Here is a 12,690-nt window from a genome sequence, read left to right as displayed (position 1 = left end):
CACCTCACTGCCCTCCAGGTTCTTCCCTTCTTCAGGCTGGTGCAGGTCCCAGGCCTGGTCAATCCGATCACTGCCACTCCAGAGGCCGGCTACCTGCCTTCCCGGACCCCTTCCCGGGTTGGCTCCCCTTGGAGGCCTCTCCATCACCCTCGCAAAGTGGATGCAGAGAGCGATGGCTCCACTGAAGAGACAGATGAGTCTGAGACTTGAGGAATCTGAAGGGCCTTGCTTTCACATGGTACCTTGCTTTCCCATCCAATCCATGGTACCCCACCTAACCTCCTCTAGCGCCTTGCTGTGCTGCCCTCTGCTGGCAGAAAAGCTGAACAGCCACAGAGGCCTGCCAGTTCAATCATCAGCCAAGCCAAGCAGTGACCTAGCAATTTTATAGCCTGCTCTCTCTGGCACTGTCATCCTTTGGACTTAAGCTGACAGACTATCCTGAGGTCATCTGCCATCACTGGGAAAGGGACTTGCCCTAAGCCTTTTGTTGGCAGTCCCCCTTACCTCTTTTCTCAGCCAATCTCTGCTAGTCCCTTGATAAGGTTCATCCCTTAACACTTCATATAAGGGAGAACGATAACAAATAGCCTGGCTCCATCAAGGATGACACCTGAGAGCAATACTGGGAAGATACCAACTGTGGCCTTCTGCTGGAAAAATCAGTCACTAGTCATGACAGTAGAAAGAAGGGTGGGCAGAAAGTTCACTTGCAAAAGCCTGCTTCGAGTCTCCTGTGTCTATTAGCAAATCTGTGAAATGAATAAAGTCCCTTGTGTCTGCTAAGTGGTGAATCTAAAGGCACCAGGCTGAGGGAAGGGAAAGGGGAGGTTGGGGTCTGGGTGCTTTTCTGGAATGATGGGACAACGGGCTTGGTGGACCACTTCAGCCTAGTGAAATCCACTGCTCAGAGGTGTGCACAGCTGGAATGACTTTCAGAAATAGCCTAGAAGGCTCAAGGCCACATTCCCATAGATTCTCAAGGCCCTGACCACACTGCATTGTTACTGCATGGCCTCTGGCCAGGGTTTCACTAAAACACTCAAGGGCTAGGGCTTGTATGTGAATGCAGCTGTGATGGGAATAGAAATCTGGAAAGACCCTGGTGGAGCCAGGTAGAGGAGTGGCTAGCAGGCTGAGGCCTACAGGTTTCCGAAGACTAGGTGAAGGAAAGGCAGGTGATCTTCAACTTCCTTGAAGGGGGAAGAGAATCTTCATAGAAAGAGAAACCCACCCAGAAGCCCCGGCAAAGCAGGCTGCCAGTCACCACAGGAGGCACACACTTTCCTGAGCTTCTCTGTGCCCAGATGGGCCTCTATGGGCTTGATCCCACGGCTTCCCTCAACTTCTGTGGATCTGGGGGAAAAAAGATGTTGCAGAGGCTCCTGTAAGGAAAGGGATGGCCCATCCAGAAGGCTCTACACAAACCTCTACTCTTCTAGGAGTTAACAGGCTCTCATTTAGTCTGAATACTTAAAATACTTTTTTCAACTCCGAGGAACCTGTCTGAGCTATGCCTGCTGTTGTGGTGAGGAGCAGGCCTGCAAGGATGCTTGCCAGCCCTCAGTCATGATCTCTGCAGGAGAACCGGAGGGCCAACTAACACCAGCTCTTTCCTCCGCGTGCAACAGGGTGGTGAGGTCGAGGCTGCACCGGACCGCACGGCAGCACAGGGGCGAGGAGCCAGGGGACTTTGACTTTCAGAGAAGAGACAAGCTGGAGGCCCTGGAGAGAGTGCCCTCAGCTTCGGCACCAACGCCCAACCTGTATCGGTGGGAACCCAGAGAGTGAGCGGGGCCACGCTGGGCAGGGAGGCAGCATGGAGAGGACACTGACCCACAGGGCCCCGTGGGGGCTTTATTTTGACACCACTTTGTTTCAATACAAACAGTCCTGAAAGAAAGTTATGTCCCTCTGGGGGAGGGATGGGGAAGAGTGGTTTGTGTTGCCTGGAAGTCCAACCTGCGAACCTCGAGTAGGGGGCCCAGTCTGCTTCCCGGCGTGGCAGGGGAAGATGGCACCACGGATGACACAGTGCATGGCTCAGCTGCCAAAGGGTGAGGCTCGCTGCAGGCCCTTCAAGCTCTCATGGATGGGATGCCGTTCAGGCCACCCTCGGCCCAGGATGATGCAGAGGAAGAAAGCTGAGCCCCAGGAACCCGCTGCTGTCTATCATGCCTTCAGCCTCCCATGCCACTGACAGACTCACAGCACCCAGTCGGGACACAGCAGATGACACCCACCCACCATGGCCCCAACCAGGGAAAGAGGGGACAGTCTCAGGCATGGACAAGGATCCATGGCCCACCATAATGGTAGGGAAGTGTTATGAGGCCCCTAGCAAAAGTCAGCTCCACATGAAGCAGAGACAGATCACTCAGGCCTTCAGGCTGATCCCAAATGAATCTCAGATGTCGGGTAAGTTTCTAGCCCTTAGTAAGGCCCAAAGGTCTTTCCTTCCCATGTCCTTTCCTGGTACCCAGAAGAGGATGCTAGTGGCAACAGTTCAGAGCCTCTCCCTGGGGCTGGTACCTAACAGAACCCTTGCTAGGCCTCCCCATCTCTGGAGGACGGAGGCTTCGGCCTCCAGACCACCTAGAAAGGATCCTACAGCCTGCAAAAGCATTGTGCCTTCCCTATTAGGGGAAGAACTGTAACCAGAATCAGCCACCCTGAAGGAACCCTCCCCTCCCTGTGCAGCAGGCCAAGTGAGCAGCAGCTGTGAGGCAGGACTGGAAGGACACTAGCATGGGGAGAGGGCGAGGGGATGAAAATAGGGGCTCAATCCATAGGCTGATGATGACCATTTCCCTTGCCCAAGATCCTCCAAAGCCACCCCACTCACACAGCACACACAGAAAGTGACACATCGCAGCTTCTACAAGGCAGGCAGCCCTGGCCTGGGAATCATGGACTTCTTGCTGCTGTCACCACTACAGGCCTGAGCCACGGAGCCTGGGGTCAGTAGGAACCATAGCGATCCTGGGAGTAAGGAGAAGAAAACACAAAGTTAGCCAGCCAGGGTGGCTCCAGCCTATAATCCTAGTTGCCTGGAAGTGGAGGTCAAGGGATTATGGCTTGAGGCACCCAGGCAGAGTTTTCAAGGCTCCAGTAGGTGGGCATGGGGAAGAACAATGGCTGAGCATCGTGATGGGGATGGGGAAGCACAAGATGAAGGACTGCTGCCTTGGCCAGCCTGGGCATAAAGCAAGAGTCTGCCTTCAAGGTAACCGGTGAATGTAAAAAGGACCTAGAAGTATACAGCTCAAGTGTAAAGTGCCTGCCTAGCAAGTGCAAGGCCCTCCCCAATGGAACCTTGCTGCAAAAGTGCTGGGTGCCCACAGAGTACATGGGGAGTGCTGGGGCAAAGGGTGGCACACAGCACTCATGGAAGCTAAGAGGGAGAAGAAAGCCATGGAAAGTCAGTACAGAAGGGAGAGGTCCAGCCCTGTTTAGGGCTGCCTCTCTAAGGAAAGCAAATGCTCTCAGTGGCTACCCAGGACTAGTATATGAAAGAGCACTACTGCTTAGGCCTCTTTCACAGGTGCAGCGACCCAGTCTTACCTGCAAAGAATTCATCACACCATTGGCCAGCACAGCCATCTTGCCAGCCACAGACTTGACACCCTGCTTAAACTGGGCGATGTCAGCTGTAGGGAGCACATTCCCCAGAGAAACACTTCCTGTGAAATCAAGGGGATGGGTGATCCAGGGCCCTGCAGGAAGCCCTTCCCAGTCTATAGGGCCCCTCCAGCTGGCTAACAGGCCAAGCAGAGTGCCTACCACCCCATCAAGGTCCCACCTCCTCCATGAGCTCCATCCATGTCCCCAAAGAGGTCTGAAGAGCTGATGGCGCTGCTGCCCGAGAGCTGCTGTAGCCGAGACCTGGCTTCATACTGTAGTGAAAAAACAGCAAGGCTTTAAGATGCTTTGGCCAATGACACAAGAACTCCTAACATCCAAAGCAGAGGCAGGAGAGCTCTTGTTTCTCCATGCTGCTGCCAGAAACACAACTCTACTCACCTCCGAATCTACCTCTCGCCCAAAGAACATGTCAGATGAAATGGCTTTAGCTCCTGCGAATTTCTGACGAGCTTCACTGGACTCGAGGCCTGAGCTCCGACTCTCCACTTCTCTCCGGTTTGTGGCTCTGTGGGACAGATGTGGAGGATCTCCCATCAGGAGAAGCAGAGTAGAGACACACACACAAAAAGACCAACAGCCTTCTGCCCATGTTTGCCATGCCCTATTTTGTCTGTGGTTCTGACTCTCAAGGGCCCTCTCTTCACTACACTGAAGCCAAGGCATAAAGAGTACAAGTTACACTATGCAGACCTGTAGAATGTGGAGAGCCCTGGGATTCAGCCCCAAGCCACTAGTTTCATCAAGGTCAAAAAGGCCATATTATCTTGCTGCTACCTTACCCCTAGACACTTACTCTTCCTAGCAATGGGGTGACCACATGGTTCAGTTTGCCTGGGCTTGCACCTAGACTCTTGTGCCATGATTACTATTAGTACTCCCTCCAAAATCAGGAGCATCGAAATGTGGATGAAAAGGCACATGGCCACTCCTGTTCTAGTACAGGCTCTGGGCTAGGATTTCTGCATTATATTTAATCCTTTCAACAACCCTAGGTCTATTTATATCACCATTTTTCAAATGGATGGTCTGAAAATAATCTACCAACAAAACACTGTCCACATTAAGATGGAAAAAGGTTTAAAAAAAATTGGGGGGAAGGCTGGGCTGGGAGTATAGCTCATTGGCAGAGCATGTGCTGGTGTCTAGAATGTGCAAGGCTCTAGGCTCGATCCCCAGCACTACAATTAAACAGTAAGATGAAGACTAGAGGCACAGAGCCTTTCAAGGGAAGTCAGGACTGAAGTGAAAAGCAGGACCCTCCCACCATAGAAACAGATCCCAAGCTAAAGAGGCTGCCAAACTCTGTGATAAGTCACAGTTTAAGTCAAGTAGGATTACTGAACTGGCCAATGAAGCAGCCACTTACCACTGTGGCTACTTATATTCAGTTCTTCAGCCACACTAGCATTTTCAGGGCCCCTCAATGGTCACCTAGCTAGGGATCACTATATTGTATAGACACAAAACACTGTCATCACCACAAAAGTTCTACAGGACAGGGCTGACCTAGACCACTGTACCTTTCAGAAACAGGCCGGATGCTCGAGATCGTCACTTCTGGCTCCTTTTCCTCTACTCGGTCCACACCCCAAGCTCCATCTGTATCCCAGCGGGAACCAAAAGTTTCCCCCAAGGAAAAGGGGTTGTCCTTGTACCTAAAGAGACAGCAAAATGGCTCAGAGAAGCCTGAGGAGAAGAACAAAGAAGCCAAGCCTAAACCCCAATAATAGTCTTACTTTGGAGGTCCAGAGGCAAAAGTTCCAACATCATCAAACAAGTCTAGCTGAGAGCGGGAGGACTTTGCACTCACTGGTGTTTCCTGCTCAATCACCTGCATCTCAGACAGCACCGAGTGGGAAACAGAGCTGTGTAGGAGAATAGAGCTGATGTGAGGCTGGAGGTAAGAATCTGAGTCACTGCACAAGAGCAGCCATCTGCTACCTTGGACATCATCCAGAGCCTGCTCTCCGCCTGTGCATAGCATTAGAACAAGTCCAGCAGAGGGATGGGGCACTGTGTATGTGGTGACCTGGGGAGCATATCTTGGAAGTGTCAAAAACATCAGCTTTGGGGGCTGGGAAGGTGGCTCAGTGGTAGAGTACTTGCCTTGCATGCATGAGGCCCTGGGTTCAATTCCTCAGCACCACATAAGCAAAAAGAAAAAAGCCGGAAGTGGCACTGTGGCTCAAGTGGTAGAACGCTAGCACCTTGAGCTGAAGAGCTGAGGGACAGTGCCCAGACCCAGAGTTCAGGCCCCACAACCGGACGCCAAAACAAAAAACAAACAAAACCATCAGCTTTGTTTTTCCAACAGAGCTTCCTGGACTGTGGTCTGCTGGTAGTTAACATTTTAACAACACTGCATACCAAGTAAGAGTGTTCTCTTTCCACCTCTATTTATGTACCTAACTGTGCACTCCTAACACCAGCTCCCAGCCTTGCTACACATAAACCATATCCTTCCCTGAGACAGGGAACAAAGGAGAGCATGAAAAATTCCCAGAACAAGGATGTTATATTCTAGCTCTTTAATAAAAGAATAAAAAAGAAAGGAGAGCCGGGCGCCGGTGGCTCACACCTATAATCCTAGCTACTCAGGGAGGCTGAGATCTGAGGATCTCGGTTCAAAGCCAGCCCAGGCAGGAAACTCCATGAGACTCATCTCCAATAAACCACTAGAAAACCAGAAGTGGCGCTGTGGCTCAAGTGGTAGAGCGATCACCTTGAGCTGAAGAACTGAGGGACAACGCCCAGACCCACAGTTCAAGCCCCATGACCGACAAAAAAAAAGGAGAAAAAAGAGAACATTTCCTAGCACATCATTTAGCTCAGGCACTATTTTGGTCTGCTGGTGTTCCCAGGAAGTAGGTATGGGCAGTCAGTTCAACTCTTGATACCTGAGTCTTCTATCAGGCTTAAGGCACTTTCGGGATTAATTTGATTCTAATAAATTCATTAGAAAAGCTGCTTTGCTGGCACCGGTAGCTCACACCTGTAATCCTAGCTACTCAGGAGGCTGAGATTGGGAATCACAGCCAGCCCAAGCTGGAAAGTCCATGAGACTCTAATCTCCAATTAACCAGCAAAAAAGCCAGAAGTGGAGCTGTGAACTCAAGTGTAGAGTACTAACCTTGAGCAAAAAAGTTCAGAGTACCCAGGCTCTGAGTTCAAGCCCTAGGGCTGGCACAAAAAAAGAAAAAGAAAAAAAAAAAAAACCACAAAACTTCCTGGCAAGGATGAGGCTCTACAACCCAGGACCACCACAAACAAGGAAAACAGAGGAAGGAGGAAGGGAGAGATGGTAATATATTTTAAAACTGGATTTTAAATAGGTTAGCTGAATTTAAGTAATATTTTTGCACTGTAAGAAAAAAAAAAAGAAAAGAAAAACAGCCAGGTATGGAGGCATATACTTGTAATCCCAGCACTGAGGAGGCTGAGGTAGAACAATAACAAATTGGAGGCCAGCCTTGGCTATATAGACCCTGCCAAAAACCAAAAAACAGGTTCTTTAATCCAGTCATTCCTCTATGAATGTAACAGGGAAGAGGACCTCAGTCCCTTTCCAGGATTACAGTTGTTTTGCTGATTGCTACGAATATACTGGTGACAAATACCCAGCCAGTCTATGTTGTTTCAGAGAAGTACAGCACAATGACTATGGAAGTGGTACTGTGACTCAAGTGGTAGAGCGATAGCCTTGAGCAATAAAGCTCAGGGACAGCGCCCAGGCAAGTTCAAGCCCCAGATTTAGCAAAAATAAGTAAATAAATAGTCTCACCACTTGTGCCCTTCACACTAGTCTCTAGAATGTACAGGAATAAGGAATAATGTGATCCTAATTGCTCATGAAACCAGTACTTCTAGACCACATATCTACTGGATACCAAGCCAAGCCCCATACGAAGAGTAAAACACAGGATTCTGAATTGCTCTCAAGACCCTAAAACAATGGCAGTTTCCTGCCACACTCAGGGCTATCTCACCTTCTGGATACCAAGCCCATGCCCAGTCTCTCTGCCTGCTCACGTTTCTTCCCTTCAAGATTCTGTAGTTTTTTCTCTTCCTTCTTGCGATCAATCTGAAGTTCCTGGTAGGCCAGGCGCATGGAGGCAACCCTGGAGGGAATTAACAGTCAGACGGTGGCATCCAGGTTACTACCTACCCCCGCTCAAGCCAGCAAACACGCACATAGACTCTTCCGCCTGCTTCTTGGCATCAGCTGCTTGCTGCTCACGGAGCTTCTCTGCCACCTGGGCCTGCCGTTCAATCTCAGTGAAGCTCTGGTTGCTCACCTTCTGGGCCCCTAGGCCTTTCTTGGCACCCAGCTGGAGAGAGAACCACGTGATATGGGACCTTGCCAGCCAGTTTCCTCTCCCACACAAGGAAGGATCCTTCTTAACGTTTAGGGTCCGAAAGAGAAGCCTAATGAGTATGGCTAAAAGAATTTGATCTACTGAAGCTGGAGCTGGGGATGACATGCTTCACAAACCCCACAAAGGCTGCAGAGAATGAGGACAACAGTTCATGCTCACCAAAGCCTGCTGTGAGCAAGAACTCTAAGTCCTAGATGTATTCAGCCTCATCAACTGCCCCCAGAACCCCGAAGATACACATCTTTAAATCCTCCTCACAGACAAGGTCAGACAAGTGCCGCTGCAGGAGTCATATAGTCAGCATGTGTTTAGGTCAGCAGGTAAACCCAGGTCCACATGAGCTCCTAACCACTTTACCATACTGCCTCTGCCCACTTACCCCTTTCTTAGCAGCAGCGGGCTTCTTCTTGCCAATGATGGAGCTTTTCAGTTCTGTGTGGGAAAGAGGGTGGGCATGAGGACAAAGGAAGGTCGGAGGCAGCAGCTCAGTCCACACCATGCAGCTTCACGGCAAGAGCATCCAAGAAGAACAACTTCAGGCAGAGGAAGGCAAAGCTGCCAACATGAGTTCTAACCAAGGGTATCCAGGCCAAAGACACACAGGGTTAGGGGAGCCTCCTAACTCCCAGCAGGTTGCAACAGGAACCTAGACCTGAAGAACCAAAGACAAAGTCCCAGAACCAAAGTGAAAACTGTTAGGCAGGCAGGTGCTAAACACTAGCCTCAGCTTTTGAGCAGGGAGCTGGCTCCCCAAGCAGCTGCCGGTTACCTCTGGCAGGAGGAGCCCCTTTAGCTGACAGATACATGGACCCTGGAGAAAAAACAGACTTGTAGCTAACATGAAGCCCTCCCCAGAACCTTTATACAGCTCCTAAGCTCAGAGAGCCTGCTTCAAAACAAGCTATGCCAGTCTTCTCATGGGATCACTACTCGGATAGTTACTCTGCTGGCTTCCTGCCCCAACCCCCAAGAGTCAACAGAACAAACCAAGGTCGGCGAAAGGACTGTTTACCTTAACCAAGTCTGAAGGCCACTAAACAAAGAATATGGGCCCACGACTGGACCCAAAAAAAAAAAAAGAAAGAAAGAAAGAATATGAAAGCACTAATGGGACAGGCCAGGGACTAGCTTTGAAAGGACAATGTCTCCTCGAGCCATCAGCAACTCAGAGCTGTACCCACACCTCATGAAACAACTGACAAGCCAGCCCTGCCTGACAACAAGGACAAGGACCTGGTCCCATGCTCTCCTCCCCACACTTCTGATAAACCGGGTTCCACATCCAGGTTTGTCAGCTCAAAGGGTCTGGCTCTGAAGTCAATTACAGTCACCACCCCAGAGAGATCAGATGCTGTCTCCTCTGACCTCAATCCCCGTGACCCAGGCAGCAGAGATCTAGAAAGAACACATGGGGCCCACCTTCTCCCAACCACCACACGCCCACTAGCTAACATACTGACCCAGAGAGGCTTTAGGGGAGGTTCCCAGGAGGTCGGTATTGGGGCCAAGCTCAGGCTCTGTGGATGAAATGACAGGAGTTAAATATAAGGCTCCCAGAATCCTGCAACTTCTCCTTAAAGGAAATAATAGGACAAGAGTCCCTGGGTTTTTTCAGATTGCCACCCAAAGACACATCCCCACCACTTCCTCCAAGAACCAAAATGAACCCCATTCCACCCAAGGTTACAGAAAGACACCCTCCCCACCCCAACACATGCAAGCATCCCCTTCTTAGCCCTGAATCCTTATCCAAGGCCAGGACACTTGGTTGGAATGTTGGCTGAACTCACGTGCCAGACCACTGCTCTCTGCAGACGGGGCTGGCTGCTGCATCCCTGAAGGCTCAGTGGCTGGTGCATCCCAGGAAGGAGGCTGCAAAGGTGGCCAGAAGCCTCAGTGAGCCATTCCTGCTAGCAAGAAGCACCAAACACCTGCAAGTACCTTGTGAATATGAAACCCCACTCCTAGCCATTCGGAAAGAGCCTAGAAGTTAGCAGGTAAAACTATAGTCGCTACTTACCAGGAAATGAACATACCAGCCCACCGTCACCACACCCTAGGTGTTTATAGCCTGAGCCCATTCCCCTAATTGAAAAATCTGCTAACAAACTCTCAGGTACTCACTATGCACCAAGTCTTAGGGCTGCTCATGTACAAATACATTTACTCACAATGAGCCCTATGAGAAAGCTATGTCTCCATTGTAGAAACTGAGATTTTGACATATTAAATGACTTGGCTACATCAAAGAAATGCCAAGTCAAAGAGGGATTTGACACTGAGTGCCAAGAGGGTAGCTTTTCTCACAGAGGTGGGTCACAGGGATGGAATTTTCTTTTTGTCCCTAATTACAGTGCCCTTCTGGGATATCTAGAAAATGTTGTCTGGGGCCCCTGAGATCTCCTCAACTGTTAAGAAGCTGCTTCTCGCTCTGCTAGCCCACTGCTCAGGAGTTCATTTCTAAGGCACCCCTACATAGAGAAAAAACAGCTGGTCCTACTCAATAGGAAACAGTAATCAACTCAGTGGGCCTCAGATGTTCTGAGACATCACACCTAAGCAAAGGGACATGATCACAGAAGGCTAGAGCTACCAAGTAAAATACCCCTTGTAGGCACTCACCTGAGTGTGTTCTGTGAAGAAATCAGAGTCCTTCTTCTCTGGAGAATGACTAGGAGCACTGCTCAGATTGTCTATCCAAAGCTGGTAGGAGGAAGATACCATGAAACACAAAACTCTGAAGACTGCCCCTCACACACACAAGCCTATGTCACTGCCCAGGTCCAAAACAGGCACTTACATCGGTACCATGCCTAGCCAAGGCAGCACTCCCCAGCTGCCTGATTTTCTCCCGGTACATCTGTGCAGCTCGGCTATTATATTTGGTATTGGCATCATTAGCTGTGCAACCATGTTGGCGAAAAAAAGCTGTCTGAAGAGCAAAGGAAAGAAGAGTACGATTTGGTTAAGTTTTACCAGAGTAAAAAATATATTGTGTATGATAACCCTCAATAACAGATTATACAGAATGACACGTTATTGACACCACCAGTTTTGCAGACAATTCTGCCAAAATTCTTGCAAAAAACACCATGCCACTTCCTATCCCAGAGATGAGGAGGGATGGAACCCAGGCCTCAACCTTACCCAAGGTAAGGTTGTACCCATCATCCTTCCAAGTATCAGGAAAAACCTCAAAGACTGTGGAGGCCCCAAGGCCCTTGGCCTTTTCCCAAGAATATCTGCTCGGCTTATTTTGACTTTCCTTTGAGAAAAGCTGTGACATTTAGATAAGAGTGTATACAATAGTAGTGTTATAGACCAGATAATCTTCTGAACAGAGAAACTGAGAGAATCCCCAAGAAAATCACAGCAAAGTGAGTACCCAGGGTCTTGCACAAACAAAAAATGGGATGGAGTTAGGTAAGAGGAGGCTTACCGCATTAGCATTGCCGCCAACCTGCATACACCTCAGCTGCAACCAGCTCCAGTTTGAATCCAACTCTGTGGACCTGTGTACAAGGGCTGTGTGTCATCTAACAGCCAGTACCAGAAGTAAGCATATGCTTTCCCTGGCAGGCCCACACCTGTCATTTAGCCTGGGGCTGCTGTAGGTGTCCAGGAAACATTAATCAGTCACTGCCCCATTTCCTCCACTCTACCCTGCGCTTGAAATTTTTGTTCTTCATTCACCTTCTCCAAAGGGTACTAATTATTTCCCCAGATGGGAAAAAAGGTCACATTCTTAGGCAGACGAAATCAAATTTGTCTCTCCCCTTGAGGATGGTCACATTCCCACTGGAGACCAATTCGGCCCCACCTCTCTAGCAGGGTCAATGCAGCTAACTTTCCTCCTAAATTCAGCTTCAAGTTTGATCTTGAAGAAAATAATTTTTCTACTGGTAGAGACAGCAAAGGGCCCACACAGGCAGGTCCTTCCCACAGAACTTACCAAACCCCCGGCCCGGAGGTTTCCAAACACCCGATTCAGCGCGGTCCAGGCCGAGGCGGCTGCCCTCGCCTGCTGACCACACAGGCCGGCGTCAACCCAGCAGGGCGCGGAGAGCTCACCTGATAAAGCTGAGGTGGACGCCCAGAGAGCGGTGCACCCCGGAGCAGTCAATGCACAAGAAAACACCGTACGTGATGCTGGCCCAACTCGGACTCTTGGCGCCGCAGTCAAAACAGGCCTGCAGGGAAGAGGCGATAAGCGAATGGTCAGCTGCCCGATTCCAGGCCCGGCGCTGAGACTCCCCCCGGAAAGCCGCCTGTCTCCGCCCTTCTTTCTCCCTCCCTCGAAACCCAGAGGGGCAGGAGGCTTCACCCCAGCCGCGCCAGGCCCCGCGCCCCACCCCTCCTAGCACCTTGTTGGTTGGAATTGCTCGTAGCCTCTTAAAAAGAGTCTGGATTTCGGTCTTGCTCGGCTCCGCCGCCATTTTCTCTCCTTCCCAGACACAACCGCGACCGATGGGTCCTGCCGCGGGCCAATCCGCGGAGGGGAAGGCGGGCTAACCTGACCCGCCTCCGCAGTACCCAGGCCAGCCGAGGGGCGGGGTGAGCCGACCAGATCTGGACCAATGAGCAGCGGGCGCAACACGGGATGACGTCAACAGCCCGGAGCTCCACAATGGCCGTGAGCGTACACGCCCCGCCACGCAGAGCCAATCAG

The 12,690-nt window shown here is 50.6% G+C and overlaps 2 protein-coding genes across 3 annotated transcripts in view; one reads left to right on the top strand and one right to left on the bottom strand.

The window, feature by feature from the left end:
* LOC105996061 (chromosome unknown open reading frame, human C11orf49) overlaps positions 1-1,894 on the top strand; it is a 158,964-nt gene extending 157,070 nt beyond the window's left edge. Inside the window, exon 9 of one of the 2 annotated variants that reach the window (XM_013030017.1) lies at positions 1,632-1,894. In XM_013030017.1, the coding sequence (XP_012885471.1) occupies positions 1,632-1,791 (160 nt within the window). In that variant the 3' untranslated portion in view covers positions 1,792-1,894. Of the gene's footprint in view, positions 1-35; positions 781-1,631 lie in introns of those variants that run through there. The other variant, XM_013030016.1, reaches the window with a different exon arrangement.
* Arfgap2 (ADP-ribosylation factor GTPase activating protein 2) lies at positions 1,833-12,502 on the bottom strand. Its single transcript, XM_013030015.1, has 16 exons — positions 12,386-12,502; positions 12,093-12,211; positions 11,461-11,533; positions 10,822-10,953; positions 10,644-10,724; positions 9,812-9,893; positions 9,482-9,538; positions 8,401-8,453; positions 7,837-7,973; positions 7,632-7,763; positions 5,382-5,510; positions 5,166-5,300; positions 4,024-4,150; positions 3,803-3,896; positions 3,565-3,683; positions 1,833-2,982 (listed from the first exon to the last, which is right to left on the bottom strand). Exons 1-16 carry the CDS (start codon positions 12,455-12,457, stop codon positions 2,962-2,964), a joined length of 1,563 nt encoding a protein of 520 aa, XP_012885469.1. The 5' UTR covers positions 12,458-12,502; the 3' UTR covers positions 1,833-2,961.
* Between the last annotated feature and the right edge of the window lie 188 nt (positions 12,503-12,690).

Source organism: Dipodomys ordii, unplaced genomic scaffold (genome assembly GCF_000151885.1).
Source record: "Dipodomys ordii isolate 6190 unplaced genomic scaffold, Dord_2.0 Scaffold125, whole genome shotgun sequence".
Classification (NCBI taxonomy): Eukaryota; Metazoa; Chordata; class Mammalia; order Rodentia; family Heteromyidae; genus Dipodomys; species Dipodomys ordii.
This window is presented reverse-complemented; position numbering and strand designations above follow the sequence as displayed.